The 16077-nt window shown below is 49.8% G+C and overlaps 1 protein-coding gene across 3 annotated transcripts in view; it reads right to left on the reverse strand.

The window, feature by feature from the left end:
* The window catches only part of LOC135897748 (unconventional myosin-XVIIIa-like), a 364913-nt gene that overhangs the window by 57509 nt on the left and 291327 nt on the right, over window positions 1-16077 (reverse strand). For all 3 annotated transcript variants that reach the window (XM_065426465.2, XM_065426463.2, XM_065426464.2), the window contains exon 21: window positions 15580-15699. In XM_065426465.2, the coding sequence (XP_065282537.2) occupies window positions 15580-15699 (120 nt within the window). The remainder of the gene's footprint in view (window positions 1-15579; window positions 15700-16077) is intronic.

The following is a 16077-nucleotide window of genomic DNA, read 5'->3' on the forward strand; positions in this document are numbered from 1 at the left end:
CTCGTTCGTTCGGAGCTGAACAAGTTCGATCGAAGAGTGTCATTGCCGGGATCCTACACCAAACTTGCATACTTGAGCTTCGATTCTTTTATATTTTTTTTTTTTTGGCGAATCTCAAGTATGCCAATTCTGTGTAGGATCCCGACATCGGAACTCCTATAGATACCTCGGAATGTGCCAAATGTTGCAGCGCACGTTTCATTCTTTCAGACTATGAACGCACATTTAGTGTACCGCCTATGAAAACAGCTTCATGCCTTCCACCTCTTTGTTACGTATCACAATCTGCAATTAAAACGCGATCTTCTTTCGAAGCCGTCCTACGTATGGAACAGGTTTGATCACCAGCACAAACTACATGCTGCCTTTCTCCCGAAGAAAGTTCTTTTATGATACGTTTATTCCAAAGTACCTGCAATGGATGAAACCACCTGCTCACCTTTACTGTCCAACTGACCAATGTGATTGCCTTTGAAGCTGCAGTTGAATGTTATTTATACTCTTGGCAGCCGCATTATTTTGTTCTTGTTCAGTATGTACATTGTTCCCTGTACACCGTTCTGTAATGCCTTGGAGTAGCCTTTACTAATGCGTACTCCTACCTCATCGAAACGGCCACAACTCCAGAATGAGAAGTATGCTGGTGAAGAGAGACGACAGCGCACTTTCGGCGTGATTATCGTCGTTTCAATGCACAAAGAAAACTCCTCAGCACCCCGCTCGACAAGACTGACAACTGCCCCTTTACGGAAGCTGGAATTTTCGGACGCCAGTCCCAGCCGACGTCAGCACGAACTGCTTCAAAAGGGCCAGCGCGCTTTTTAAAAGAAGCGGAACCGATCGAAAAGCTATCGAGCGTGCTTTGTTTGCCAATAGCGCCACAGCGTGTAACCTATAGCGTCTGGGTGACTGCAACGCAGGGAGTACTGCGGCTGCCACCGCGTCTGGAAGCGCACCCGTTCCGGGCCGGTCGCGCGCTATCGCACGCGGATCGTGACGGGGCGACGACACGAGCTCCCCCTCCACGTTGCTCGCAGCGCGAAGGGGGCCGCCGGGGGGGCGGGGAATTCGGCCCGCGGGCCAGCTGGCCGCGATCCCGCGTCTCGGCGCCCGACCGGCGGCAATCGCGCCACGCGCTCCGAGACGGCGCTTTGCCCCCCGGGGAGATGCGACGACTGCAAAGCAGACAGGCGTGAGATCGCCTTGGCTGTGTACACCGGTGGTCACAGTTGCCCGTTAAGAAGCGGCCGGGACTGGCGGAGGTTAGCGAAGCTAGTTGTTGATACAACGGCGCAGGGTGGCAAGGACATGAGGAGGAACGAGCGGCGTCCCGCAGAGGGCTATAACGCGGCCTTCTGATTGCGCATTACCGCCTCGCAGCACTTGGTGGCGTGGGAGGTGTGGCACAGGGGTGACACCTCGCACACTGCGGAAAACACTTGGGAAATGTTGGACGAAGGCCGCACGAGACAGCTACCACTCCGACCTCGCATGTAGAGTCCCGCGTCCGCTTATATTCGCGATAATATGATTGTTGCTCTATATAGGACAGTGATGCGGACAAAGCGCAGCAAGGAATAGCTTCTTTTCTCTCCCTCGCGCAGCCGTGGCCACGCCGACGCAAGAACTGAGCAACGCCCTGCGTTGGGAGAAGCGGACATAGGTGAAAAAAAGAAAAAAAAAACAACGAGGGCTTTTACTGTAGCGCCTATCTATCTGGGAGACCCACATACAAACAGCAAGAACGTAGTGCGCTATCTAGCTTCCGAGAGCCATTTATTTCAGAGAAATCCCGCGTGTGTGAGTGTCTGTCTGTCTCTCTCTCGGTGTGCGTGCGTGCGTGCGCGCGTGTGTGTGTGTGTGTGTGTGTGTGTGTGTGTGTGTGTGAGTGTGTGTGTGTGTGTGTGTGTTTGTGTGTGTGTGTGTGTTTGTGCGTGTGCGTGTGCGCGTGCGCGTGTGCGTGTGCGTGCGTGCGTGCGTGCGTGCGTGTGTGCGTGTGTGTGTGTGTGTGTGTGTGTGTGTGTGTGTGTGTGTGTGTGTGTGTGTGTGTGTGTGTGTGTGTGTGTGTGTGTGTGTCGTTTTTCCTGTGCTAGTTGCGCTACACTAAACGCTTCGAACACTAAACGATTGCCTTTCGAACCTAGCAACAAAATCAAAGACGCGTGAAGCTTTCTGTGTTTCTTCTTCTTTCAAAATTTGAAGTTGCCGTACGTTTTACTGTTGGGTGTACAGCTTGAAAGGCGCTATGCAATAGAAAAGTTGCAATAAATAAAGAGCAAGAATTTCACTTTACGCTTTGGCGCATTTGCTGTGGTACGACCAGCATGCAAAATTAGTTTTCTCCTTTCCTATATACAAAGAGAGAAAGTGACGAGGAATAAGACAGATCTAAGCTTCACACTTCGCAGTACACCAAAAGGTCATCACTCTCATACACGAATATGTACCTTGCCGGACGGAGGTTACTTCGAGCGATGTCTAATCATCCCTGTACTGCGCCAGTAAACTTTATCATGTACCTAACGAAATTACTAATCTAAAAGCGTCACATTATCATCTGCATTCCTCAAGTATATTTCCGGCGGTGCCTGACACCCGCTGAGCCTGTGTCGTCGATTGCAGCTGCCTTCATTACATAGCGTGCGTCTTCCTTCTTTCGAACCACACGGTAACCGGCGTTTAACATACCCAATCTGCCCAGTGGGCTATGAGGGACCACATAGCGAATGAGCGAATTTTGACCAAAGGAGAAAAGGTGTGTGTGTGTGTGTGTGTGGAGGGGAGGGGGGAGGGGTGGAAGGAAGTTAGCATGCACTTACCTCTAAGTAGATACTGTTACTGCTGTATTATTATGTTCCCACATTTTAGTTTCTAAACTCACTTTACCGCTTGTTGGTTTCAGTAGTTACATGATAATTGTACGCCGATTCATGTATCCCTGAGATATCCCTGACATATTGGCACACGTTTTTCTAGTTTCTTTTTTTTATGTATGTTGTATTGCCCCGTTGCAGTCCCCCATCTTATGCAATGCCTTCGGGCCTTTAAGGCTGCAATAAATGAAATGAAACCCACGAAAGTTCTCCCGCCGCTGTCGGAGACCCAACCCTCAGCATCGTGCTCAGCCGCTAAGCCAACGCGGACAGGATTGTCCTGACGCCGACACAACGCTTTGCCAAGGCTGCACCGCATGGCTACCACCGCACTTTCTCGAGTCGACACGGCGTTTTCTGGGTTCACCTATGAATAGAAAGCAGAAGAGACACGGCAAGCCCACATCGGCCTACGCTCATCTGGGAGGCAAGAAGTGAAACCAGATCTGGCCTTGACTCCGAGCGCATGACCGGGCAGGGCAACGCTTGGGATGAAGAGCGCAGGCAAACACGGCCCCCCTCGTGCCAAATTAATTAAGGCGGGCGAGGGCAGCCCCGAACATAGAAAGTGAGCGGCCCGGCCACATTCCGGCGCAAAACGAGAGCAGTGCAGGGAGTGATTCATGGAGGCCTGGCGAGGAAAACAGGCTCGTCAGACATCACTGCCGTCGCCGAGTAAACCGGGACGTCGGCGGCATCATTTAGCGCGCAACAGCCTCTGCGTCATGAGCAAGTGGGGGAAACCACGCACGCTTGATTCCCATTGACCCGCATGCTGAGGGCCCCGGGGACTACCGTGCGTGCCGGTCTGCCTCTGAAGGGGAACCCTTCCCGGAGTGCCCGGCACTGCCCTGAGAGGCTGCGGTAGGTCCCAGGAGCCTCGCTCGAACGTGGCCGAGGTCCACGGCCACACCCTGGGCCGCCCGCGTCACGGACTTGGCCGAACCTCCATGGCTCCCGTCGCCAGTGCGATGCTGACGCTACAACCTTCTTGGCCCTGAGCAACGTCGTTGATGCCAGCTCAGCGCCGCTTCCCTCCCGATCACCGCTCGGGTCACGCGCCTCGAGGGCTCGTGCCGTTCAAACCGATCCGCGCACATCGTCCTCTTCCTTTCTTTTTGCGCCGCATGCCTCTTACATACGACACACATGCTTCGCTCAAGAGAAACGGCTCTCGAGCAAAGCACGAACATTCCTGCCATCCATCCACAGCGATCAACACTCAAATCGACTCGCACCGGCTTTGCGTGGCAGACTCTTCGTGACCGGCTGCTGCGGTGTCGAAGCGGAGCGTAGACTGGCGTCCCTGCAGCTTGCATGCCAAGCTGACGGTGCGCGTAGCGCCTGCCAAGGAATGCCCACGCGGTTAAGGTCGCACTCAACTCGAGCCATTTGCGGCACGCCTACTGCGAACGTGTGCGAATACTTCGGCGCTTATCGTGGAATACGGGGAATGCGTATTACTATCTCCAACGCTCGTTTTCTCATTACCTGTGACGCCCAGTGGTTGATGCGAGCAACAACGACGACGGCGCGCAGTTTGGGCCCGAGATGAAGGGGGCGAAAAAGAAAATCAAGTCAGATCGCTACACAATACGCGCCCCAAACCTCTTATCGCGGAATCGGCCGATTTGAAAAATGGCCGATTTGTCGTATGGCGTGTCTGCGAAGTACTTCTTTAGAAGGTAAACGTCACCTGTTCTTTTTTTTCTGTTATGCGAAGCATATTGCAATCACTCAGTTCAGCCCTTGGGCGCGGCCGCGCAGCCACCATTGAGGGTATGAGCCACTGTTCATTGCTGCGCGTCTCATATGTGGGTCTATTCTCTTTTAAGCTTGCTATGTTTGCTATTAAGTTGCTTCTATTTGTTGCTTATTAAGTTGCTTCTATTTTGTTGTTTCTTCGTATATATATATATATATATATATATATATATATATATATATATATATATATATATATATATATATAGCCAAGCAACAGCAGTTCACCAGGCTAAACAGTGGTTCAACAACTAAAATAAAGGCTAGTATGCTTCGCATCCTGGGCTTAACCTTAGCTAAGCAACAGTCATATTTTTTTACAGTCTGCTAATACAGAAAAAGAAACAGAATAAGGGCTTCTGATTCCCTCGACGCGTCAAATTTGCTATTCACGCCTTTCTTTTACACAGACATTTCCAACCGAGAGCTCACCGAGCACTTCTGGCACCGCATTGCAAAGCTGGCTTCATGGCACGCATAGTTCAAATGAGGAAAAGCCGACTTTCGCAGACGCCGCGCTTGCGTTGACAGTATACTGTAGTGCCATACCATGTGCCTATCATCGAAGCGATGGGAGATGCCATACTACGTGCCTATCATCGAGGCGACGAAAACTCCCACTTCTCCGCGACGAATAAAGAATTCGACACAGGAGAAGCACCCAGCCATCTCCGCGACGAATGAGGAATTCGGCGCGGGTGACGTCATCACCCGCCCCAACGGGTTCCTGCCGTCGACAAGTCGACAAACTGGTTCCTGCCGACGAGGAGTCGCCAAAGGGATTTAAGGGAGAACCGGCCCATTGTGAAGAGAGCGAGTCGCCTCCAGCCGCCCAGTCGGTCTGATGCGCTCTTACAGCTACATGTACGCTATCATCCACTATCTGTAAATATTGTATAAAGCTTTTCGTTTCTTCTTCGTCTGCGAAAAGAGTCCGTCTCTCGTCCTTCACCCCGAAGTCACAACAGTGGTGGCAGCGGTGGGATTCGAAGCCAGATAACGCTCGCTATACCGCTCAACGGCAGCCACGAGGTCGACCGGCCTCAGCTACTTCGGAGGGGTGCGTGCCCGACGTTTGCCTTTCGCATCGCCAGACCCCCTGTCGCACACGTACAAGCTAAGGTCAATTCATCAAGCATTCTGAAATGGTTCTAGTGGTTTTGTCTTAGTTCGTTTTAGGCCTTGCATAGATTTTCTGATTCGGAAGCAAAGCTAATTTAGAGGCAAAACCGGTGACGAGCTGTCAGATCGCGATGCAGAAGCTCAGGATACAGGACCTATTTGATGTTTGCCACGAGATGGGCATTTCGGTTGCCGCGGCAAGGCGAAATAAAGCCATTCTGGACGTTATGAGGGCGCAATATGTAACTGAGGGGAAAGTTGAAGAGGTTTGGGGAGAAATTCTTTAGAGGAGAAGCGAGAAAAAAATGCGCGAAGAGGAGTAGAAAAGGCGCGAGGAGGCAGAGGAGATAAAAAGGCGCGAGGGTTACCCTGGTAACTGGCAAGCACGCGCTCTGCTTTTCTGCGACTTGTCTGATCCAGGTGCATCACCCTGTATCCCGCGGGAGAAACACAGAACGGGTAACATCCATGCTGGCGGCGGAATCGCGAAGTGCCCTGCACATTTTCCCGTTTACCACGACATCCTGCATAAATGGCTCGAGAGCCTCATATTTTCGCCAGCCAGATCATGCTCTTAAAGTGAGAGAAGTGGAAATAGAGAAAATTCGAATCAGCTCGGCGCGTTCAAGTCCCCTTTCCAGTGAAGACGGTACGCCTAAACTGTGAATGCAGGACCTGATGCTACCGTGCAGGATAGGCGGTGATATCACACGTTTTCTCGTGTATTTCGAACGTACGTGTGGAAAGATGGGGCTGGACGAAAGCCTTTGGTCTCAAAAACTTCTTTCATATGTCCCAGGAGAGGCTGCGGAAGTTCTCGCACATTTGTCTAAAGAGGACTACGAGAACTACGGAAAGGTAAAAGCCGCGCTTCTTCGCAAATACCGCCTCTCTGCCGAGGCATCTCGACAGCGGTTTAGACAGGCAAAAAGGGGCAGGGAGTCGCACACTGAGTTCGCGTACGAGTTAAAGTCTAACTTAAAAGAGTGTCTCAAAAGTGCAGAAGTGTATGGAAACCACGACAAGGTGCTTGAATGGATAGCACTGGAGCAGTTTTACCGAGTTCTTCCAGAGGAAGCTAGACTTTAGCTGTAGGACATGCTCCCAGAGGTAGACCTAGAGAAGGCAGCGAGGCTCGCGGAGAAATATTACAAGCGCCGAAACTTCCAAGGAAAACCTGTTCAGGAAGATAGGCTAGAAAAAAGGGACTATTCTATAAAACGATTTTCCCCTCGCAACCCAATTCTGCCGAATAAGAAATCACCTACGAGCGACGAGTTCAGCAAAGGGGTATCGACTAATGCTGAGGTGGCGAGGGAAGGGCTAGCAGAGACAGCCCAGTCGGCATGGGCCACTAAAGCTAAGTCACACGTATAGAGCGCGCGTTCGAAGCCCGGAGACCAATTATCTGCTTCCGTAGCAACACGGAAAGCCACATTTCCTCAAATTGCAAGGGGCAAATCACGTTCGCCAGCATCAGCCAGTCAGACGAAAATATGAGGCTCTCGAGCCATATATGCAGGATGTCGTGGTAAACGGGAAAATGTGCAGGGCACTTCGCGATTCCGCCGCCACCATGGATGTTACCCGTTCTGTGTTTCTCCCGGGGGCTATACAGGGGGATGCACCTGGATTAGACAAGTCGCAGCAAAGCAGAGCGCGTGCTTGCCAGTTGCCAGGGTACACCTTCGAGGGCGCTTTTGGAAGGTTGCAAACGGAGGCAGCCATGAGTCCAAGTTTACCCGAACACTTTTCATATCGTTTTCCGAACATATCGAAGCAGCTTTTAAAAAAGGGGAGCCGGTCATTCTCTACCAGTCTCGCTTGCATCGCATTAAGGCGATCGCGGTCACGCGCCCTCTCAAAGAAACGTGAAAGCTCATCTTTAAACTGACAATGTAACGTCCTCACAGCGGCAGCCTAGGCCGGAAGATACGGCTGATGAAAAGCAGAGGACTCAGGCTTGTAACGGATCAATTACCGGATCAGTGACAGTGGGTGAGGAGCCTTTCGAGACTCGGGAAAACGGGGCGCCTAGGGCTGAAGTGGAAGGTTCACTGCTTAGTCCCACATCCTTTTGCTGGGAGCAGCTTAGTAGGGTTGAACGAGAGGCGCTTATCGCGGCACAAAAGTGACCATTCGCTAGCTGTGCTGCAGGCTAATGTGAATGAAGGAGTGGCCCGAAAGAACATCTCGTTCTACACTAGGTCAAGTCCCAAGTACCGGAAATATCAGGATTCCAAGGTTCGGACATACAACCAACTACTCGTGCCAGAAAAGTACCGACCACAGCTTTTCGAGTTAGCGCATGGGAATGTTTGGGAGGGTCGCCTCGGTATCAAGAAGACAAAGGCTAGGCTAGCGCAAGATTTCTATTGACCAGGATACTGGAAAGGGGTTGAAACACTTGTTCGGTCATGCGACGCATGTCAGCGAGTTGGTAAATCCAACGAAAAGTGGAAGGCCGCAAGAAAATTGGTGCCTATTATCACAGAACCATTTCGGAAGGTGCATACGAATGCAGACGGACTTAGCGTAACCTTTAGGCGGCAGACTATGCTTATACGAGAGCTTATCCTAGAAGTTAGAAGCTTTAACGCTACGTTTTCAGGTGTACTCTTGTCTCTTCAGTTATTTTAGCACATTCAAGTTGATTGATAATCACTTACGAAACAAAATCGCATGAAGGGTAGCGTTTAGTGTCACCGATTAAAATAAGCCTCCGGACCACACGAGAGCCTACCGCAGCTACTTGGATAGGCTATCATTGCAAACCAAATGGCAGAATTTCGCTCGGAGCGAGACAGGCCAAAATATAAACTTTCTTCGATCGTCTCAGCTGTGTCTGGCCTGCCCGAATGACTGTTAGGAATTTGCTTTGCAATCTATTCTTTAGCTGTTTATTCTCTTTGAATGTATCTTCTTTGAGAGTACTATTTGTAGAGGTATGTATCCCGGGCTCTTTATCGGGTGCGTGTTTCGTGTTTAGTACAATAACTGTAATGGTGCTGTTGAGAGCACAGATGGTGTTAGAGCGTTTGTTTTCATGGAGTTTGGTGTGGAGAGCATTGGGAGGGTGCTCACTTTCGCCGAAGTGGTTGGCGTTGATTTTCGGTCACTCGGTGAGCTTTCTCAGACCCAAGCAAAGGAGCGGCCAGCGGATGAAAGAGCGGCAAAGCCATCAAGGACGTCATTCAACCAGCACATCGCATACGTCGAGTCGCGTCGCACAGCTCGACTTCTGGATGTATTATCTGGCGGCGGAGGTGCTGTAGCTCCATACTACGTGCCTATCATCGAGGCGGCGAGAGCTCCCACTTCTTCACAGCGAATGAAGAATTCGATACGGGAGGGGACCTCAAGAAGCACCCAGCCATATCCGCGACGAAACAAGAATTCGACGCGAGCGACGCAATCACCCACCCCGATGGGTTCCTGCCGACGAGAAGTCGCCAAAGGGATTTAAGGGAGAACCGGCCCATTGTGTCCGCCATAGTGTACGCTATCATCCAGTTTCCCTGCAACTATTGTATAAAGCTTTTCGTTTCTTCTTCGTCTGCGAAAAGAGTCCGTCTCTCGTCCTCCACCTCGAAGTCACAACAATGTACAGGTTCTCCCAGCGATCATGCACCAAGATTTAAAATATAAAAACGCTGTAGTTGGACAGAACCAAGCTAATGTTGTTTCCGCGCGCTTGGAGAAGTCAGATAATAATTATTATTTTTTGCATTGCGCCTACTTGCGTATTCTATCTTAATTAATCAACTTCTGAAATATTACATATAATGAAAAGTGTAAATGAAAAAAAATTGTAGAGCAACATGGAAAACTCCCGACACAGCTTTGTGTTTCTCAATACGTACTACATAAGTGTTTTTCCGAGCGTGAAAGAAGCCCCTGAATACGCACAAAGTGCCTGAGCGGCCAGTCGCGCGGCAATGCTGGAATGGCTCAAGCGTTCGTTCAGAAAGAAAAGCGGCTTTCCGCACCCCGAGGACTAGTATAAAAAGCGGTACACTAAAGGTTTATTAGGGCGAACACATTCATTGTGCGGTACTTCAAAGCAATAATTTCCGGCTTTTTTTTTCCTTTTTCTTTCTCTTCTTTTCTGCACGGCTTCGGAACTTTCAGAACCTTTCGAGATTGGGAACTGTACTGAGCGAAAGTACAACCAAGAAAACCAATGCCCTTAGCAGTCCAAGAAAGAAAAAACAAAGCTAGTAGAAGATGCCTACTGCTTAGGTTTTCCGCTAGGCCAACAAGAGAATTTAAGGCTGCGCGCGCGCAAGTGTCGTTGGTGCCCCCGAAAGAGGTGCCCTCCCGAGAGCACCTTGAGAGCAGCTCTCGAGTGCTCGTGTTCGCCGACTGGAATGCGCCGTCCTGCGGCACTCCTCTTGTCAGCAATCAATTGGAATGGACATTCTACGTCCGTTACCATGACCGTGTGAGGCTGTGGCTAACTCTAGCAAGGCTAATGCGCGTCGAACACATGCACTCAGTGTGCTCCGTTGTTAAAGGAAATATCCAATCACAATGCCAGCACCGGCTGCTACTCGGAATGGACAAAGAGGCGTCCGCAATGATTTTGATTTTCAACTGACGTCTACCTGATGTCTCACATCGATCACCGATTTTCTTAAGAATGCGAAGACTTGCTGACGCTGTGTAACAGGGAACCCAAAACTCAATACTAAAATTGAGGACTGAAATAATATACATACACGTTCCAATTTCGTAGACATCGGTGTATTGCTGCCATTGCTTTCGTTTCCATTTTACCGCAGCAAAAGTTATGCAGATCCCGCGCACCGTGGGGGGTCTACGTAGTGTGAATCATTCGGCAAGCATCCGGTTTATCCAGCATTGTCTGTGGTTCCGCAAACCGTTATGGGATGAACCGACGTGTTTGCGTGAATTGAGTAGTTGTGAGTGCGGGCCGCTAGCGTACGTGCGTGTGACAGCAGCACGATGACGAGCACGTTCGAGACGATCGTACGGCAGTAAACGCATGTGTCGGCCGTTCGACGCGAGCTTACGAAATGACGGGATTTCGGTTCCTAAAATGGGTAGGGGACGAGCGTAGGCGAGAGAAACCCGGACTGCGACATCATCACTAACCACGTGCGATACGATCGTACGTACCTGTGGCTATGTCATGTGTATGTCAAAACGACGGTGGCATTTGAACTCCGGCGGATAAATTTTAGAACATGACTAACTTGGGCGATTATGAAGTTGGTACAACGTCACACAGTTTCTATGTACAGCGTAAACTGCCACGAGCAAAGTGCTGGAAGAAGTGGGCCGGTCCCGAAGATTGCGCAGTCGAACGTCAAAGCGAGAGCTGTGACGAGGAGGAGAAAGTGGCACAAGGCGCCGAGCGTTTCCAACAGCTGGCTGCCCTCGGAGCGAGAGAAGAACGCATTGCGGTCAGAGCTCGGCTCACGGCAATTCTGCCGTCGACATTATTTACTTTTTATTAAAGCGAGGCGAGACAGGACATGCCTACATACGGCAAAGTTCCAAGAATGAGGCAAAGAATGCTTCGCACTGAAACAAAAGCTGAAGCACCGCAAAACTTAAATTGCAAAAACAGAAATTAAGAAAAACGTAGACTTCCCGTAAATGTGCACACGTCGTGGATCTATGCTTTATATAAGCGGATGTTTATTGTATACGTTAACTTTGTCGTATCACCGTTAAGTTAACGGAGTTGGACTCTCGAAAACAACGATCATTACGCATTTGGCGCCCACCGCGTTATCTCTTAACACCTTCCAAATCAAGCCCTAAAGTTATCGTCCTACCGGAATAAGAAATGCTCCAGTTTTCTATCTCCTTTTGTTGACCCCAACCTCTGCCTTTCGGTTTGCACTGTTCCGATGTCACAGCGCCGCTTGTTTGACACGAGGATTGACGAAAACTGCTGTTAAGAACGACGCCAGTTTCGTGCGCAGACATTTTCAACTTGCGTAACACGGCCCACACTGTGGCACTTTTATCGCTGGCGTCCATCGTGTGCTTGTCAGGTTCGTTCACAGTGCGTACGTATATCGTAGCGTCACTCATTGTGCTGCAACCTAAGTTTTAAAGAAACGCACAGGCAAAGCACAAAAGCGATCTAACAAGAAAAATGCGCAATCATCGATGAGAAACACCCAAGAAGAGCGATTACCAAGTGATAAAGGAGTATAAAATTACAATATTAACGGAATAACAAGTTCCTTCTCGCACGCAAGCATTCATTTCACATGATCAGGCGCTTTCTCTTTCTGATGTTTGCGAACGATTCACCGACACCAAACTTTCTAAGCTTTCCACAGGCTCATTCACAGCCAATGACTGACACGGACGCAGCAAGCGTATTTCCTTGCGCAACAACACTCACAATTATCCACAGCCTGTTCACGTGCAAGCGGCACATGCCCGAAGAAGCACATAGCCGCCGTCACCGCGCTCTTCGATTGCCAGCCCCCATTTACACTTTCCACAGATTTCGCACAGGGAGTTTCGTCTCCATTGCCACCAATGAGCCAGCGTCAGCGCTGACACCCACCTGAGGGCCGCAAGCTTTTCACGTATATTTTTCCCATCTTTGATTAAATCGGTTGTTACTCGACCTACTCCTGCCGCTTTTCACATGGACGTCTCTTGCAAGGCCTTCCTAACTTGGATCGCTAGTAACGGAAGGAGCCTCTGTATCCACTTCACCGGTGTTTCCAATGAACTTTGTGTGGCCGCTCTGGGTACTGTAGAAGGGTCAGTACAGAATTATTCTGCTGCTCTTACTATGCCATATAATTGCTGATGACATTACCTTGCTTATCCTTCACAGCATGCACCTTGTCCTCTTCTTTGCCAAGTTTCCTTCTCACTGAGTTTATGCTGCGGCCACTTCTTACTGCTTCCTCAATTGTTCTCAAGTTACCATTTCGAATATCACTTAATTTTGCCTTGTTGATCAGTTTTGACAGTTAATTCAACGAATTATATCTGATCTCTTGAGTAACACACTTTCGTGCTTTGTCGTTTCTTTATTAGGTCATTTGTTACTTGGGAGAGCTTACCTACTGGTTGCCTTGGTACCTTACGTGCCACTTCAATTGCTGCTTCTGATACCAGCCTAGTTACGGTTTCATTCATTACCTCTATGTTATCGCCATCTTTCTGTTCTAAAGCAAGCACCAGCCTGAATTCGCCCGATTTTACCCTTACTGGGTCTAGGTACGCATATTTCTTATTGACTAATTTTACTTTCTCTCTTCATACAGAGGGAAATCCTAGCCCTCACTAACCTATGAACACTGCACTTTACCCTACCTAACACTTCTACATCCTGCACCGTGCTGGGATCAGCAGAGAGTACGAAATCTATTTCATTTCCTCTTTCTCGATTGGGGCTTTTCGAGGTGCACTTCCTGTTACTGAGCTTCCTGAAGAAGGTATCAGGGTGTCCACATAAATTGACATTTGCAAATTCCCTGAGTTTTCCAGGTTTTCCCTGAGTGCCTTTGCAAAATTCCCTGAGTGATGCGGAATTATGTTTTATGTCAAGACATATCGCCCATATCGTCCGATGCTGTCACTCTCTAGTAAGCAGATGAAAAAAATTAAAAAAACGACTTCATCCAATTTGTATACTAAGGAGTAGTGTTGATGTTATTCAAAAAGAGAATAGAAGGGAGGGGTTAGTAAAATGAACAGAAAATAGAATGTCTTCGAAAAAAATTGCAAATCGAGTGGGACATTCTAATATACGTATAAAAAGGAGATGCATACAGAAGCAAATATTTTCGAATATGAGCTATTTCTATCAACTGATAGCAAGCTTAGTGGTATGAGGCCGAACTTTGTCACAATTGAGGTTCTGTCTCAACAGCTGGTGTGTCAACCTCAACTGTGCTGACATACTCTCAGCCCGTGCACGACTCCTCAGTGTTGTGTTTCACTGCGTTAAAGAGTTTATTACGGTTTGTATTGAGGGACACCTGCATTTCGGCATCAGCCAACACTTTGTTTTCTGAGCTCAAGCTCCTTCAAAACGGCGGCAGCACGCTTCCTTTTCCGTTCATTTCTCAATGCGTAGGTCTTTTCTGTTCTTGTCCTCCTTCCGCCACTCGTTCGCCCCACAGACCATTTGAGGCATCTTCTCGGTCAGTTGCACGGTCCATGTCCGATTTTTCTAACTCCCTGGGGTCACGAAAACGTCCGAAAAATCGGCCAGTTGGAAAAAATAAACGCATGTCATTTACTGCCCTTAATGGCTCGAACCGCCACAGGCACATTCGAAAACGCTCTGAAGGCCTGTCGGTACACGTATTAGGCATATCGGTGCTCGTACTGTGACAGGAAATAAAGGGTGCACGCGTGTATAATTAAGCAATACATAATGTGTCCCGTGGCAATAACCCCTTCCCACGTTGTTATTCCACCTATTCGTGCCGCTTTTCACATGGACATCTCTTGCAAGGTCTTCCTAACTTGGATCGCTAGTAACGGAAGGAGCCTCTGTATCCACTTCACCAGTTTTTCCAATGAACTTTGTGTGGCCGCTCTGGGTACTGTAGAAGGGTCAGTACAGAATTATTCTGCTGCTCTTACTATGCCATCAAATTGCTGATGACATTACCTTGCTTATCCTTCACAGCATGCACCTTGTCCTCTTCTTTGCCAAGTTTCCTTCTCACTGAGTTTATGCTGCGGCCACTTCTTACTGCTTCCTCAATTGTTCCCAAGTTACAATTGCGAATATTACTTAATTTCGCCTTGTTGATCAGTTTTGAAAGTATTGCTGCACTGCAATGCTTTCGCGTATGCTTCACCATGTAACATTTCCGTACGGAGGCGAAGCTGACTTTCGGGAACCGGCATTATGCATCGCACCGTGCTTTAGCTTCTAAGTCAATCGCGAGGACCATAAAGGGGGAGTCCGTGCCATTGCTTACAGCAGCGAATTCTTTCAATAAAAAACACGGAACCCAACGGCAAGAAGCTTCACAGCGAACGTCAAAGAAGCTAGGCCTAGCGTTGCCGCAGTGGTGGCTACGGCAACGGCAACAGCGGCATGTAAAACAATGTTATATCTATCCATCCTAGTTTTTATGTGCGTTTTATGTTTCATGTCAAAACAACCAGTTCTCCCTGTGTTTCCTTTTTTTTGCTACATTTCGCGTTGTTCGTTGTGGATATTATACTTTTGCCCACAAATGGCAGCAGCACCTTACGGGCCAGGGGTTGCGACAGCGCTGAAGTAGCATCTCTTTCATTTCAAACGACGTGCTCCCGTTAAAGTGTCGTTGGACGTTGCGTTTTGCTCAGGTAGCACACCTGACTGCTGAGTACCTGCAGCCACGGATGTAGACGGCCTAGTAAAGCACGAGCGGCTTTACAATGCATTTCTTTACTAGCACTCTGCATTTTATTCGACCCGTTTGGCGCACTGCAATGTACAACTAGATTTAAACTATTCGAAGTCTTCATCGCTCTTTTTTACGGCACCGTCGAACAGGAGACGTCTTTCGGCGTTAAATTCGAGTCAACTATCTGAAATAAAAGTAGAGCTCCACGCCACGCCTACCACGTTTTCCATATGAAAAATAACTTTGTTGTACATTCACAAACCAACTCATCTCGAGTCCTTGTACAATTAATAAATCACGTGTTTCCTGTCCTCCAAAGCAAGGCTCTGTGTCACGCTGACTGACCCAAAACGCCGAGTAACCAACAGGTCAATGGCCTGGAAGCGAAAGGTTCAACAGATACGCTTCAACACAAATGCGAACAAGGAAAAAAAAAGAAGCAGCGTAAGAAGGCGACCCACCTGCAGTTCGCGCACCTCCTTGTCCAGTCGCAGCCGCTCGGCCGTCTCGGCCTCCAGCATCTCGGCCGCCTGCGCCGACGCCGCCTGCTCCTGACCCAGGTCGGTCCAGAGGTCGCTGACCTGCGAACGAGGACTGGCCCTTGCAGTGGTCGACCACCACGGCTTGCCGGGGCTCGTGGCCCACGTCGCCGTGCGCAGCGGCGGCTGGGCCAGCCGAGAGCGACGCGCCGCGCCACTGAGACTGCCCACGGAGAGCCGCTGCTGGGAGCCGGTGCGGTGGACGTGCGACGACCAGGCGCGGGGGGGACACTCCTCGACGTCGGCCGCGCTCTCGACCGAGACGGAACGCGAGCGCAGCGACACACCGCCCACGGCGTCCGACGGCGTGGACGTGGCCGTCGAGGAAAGAGCGGCGTCCGAGTCCCAGCTCAGGCTGCTGGGGCGCGAAGACGCCAGCGAGTCGCGCCGGTAGCCGACACCGCCGAGAGAGCTGACGCC

This window comes from Dermacentor albipictus, chromosome 2 (genome assembly GCF_038994185.2).
Source record: "Dermacentor albipictus isolate Rhodes 1998 colony chromosome 2, USDA_Dalb.pri_finalv2, whole genome shotgun sequence".
NCBI classification, from domain to species: Eukaryota; Metazoa; Arthropoda; class Arachnida; order Ixodida; family Ixodidae; genus Dermacentor; species Dermacentor albipictus.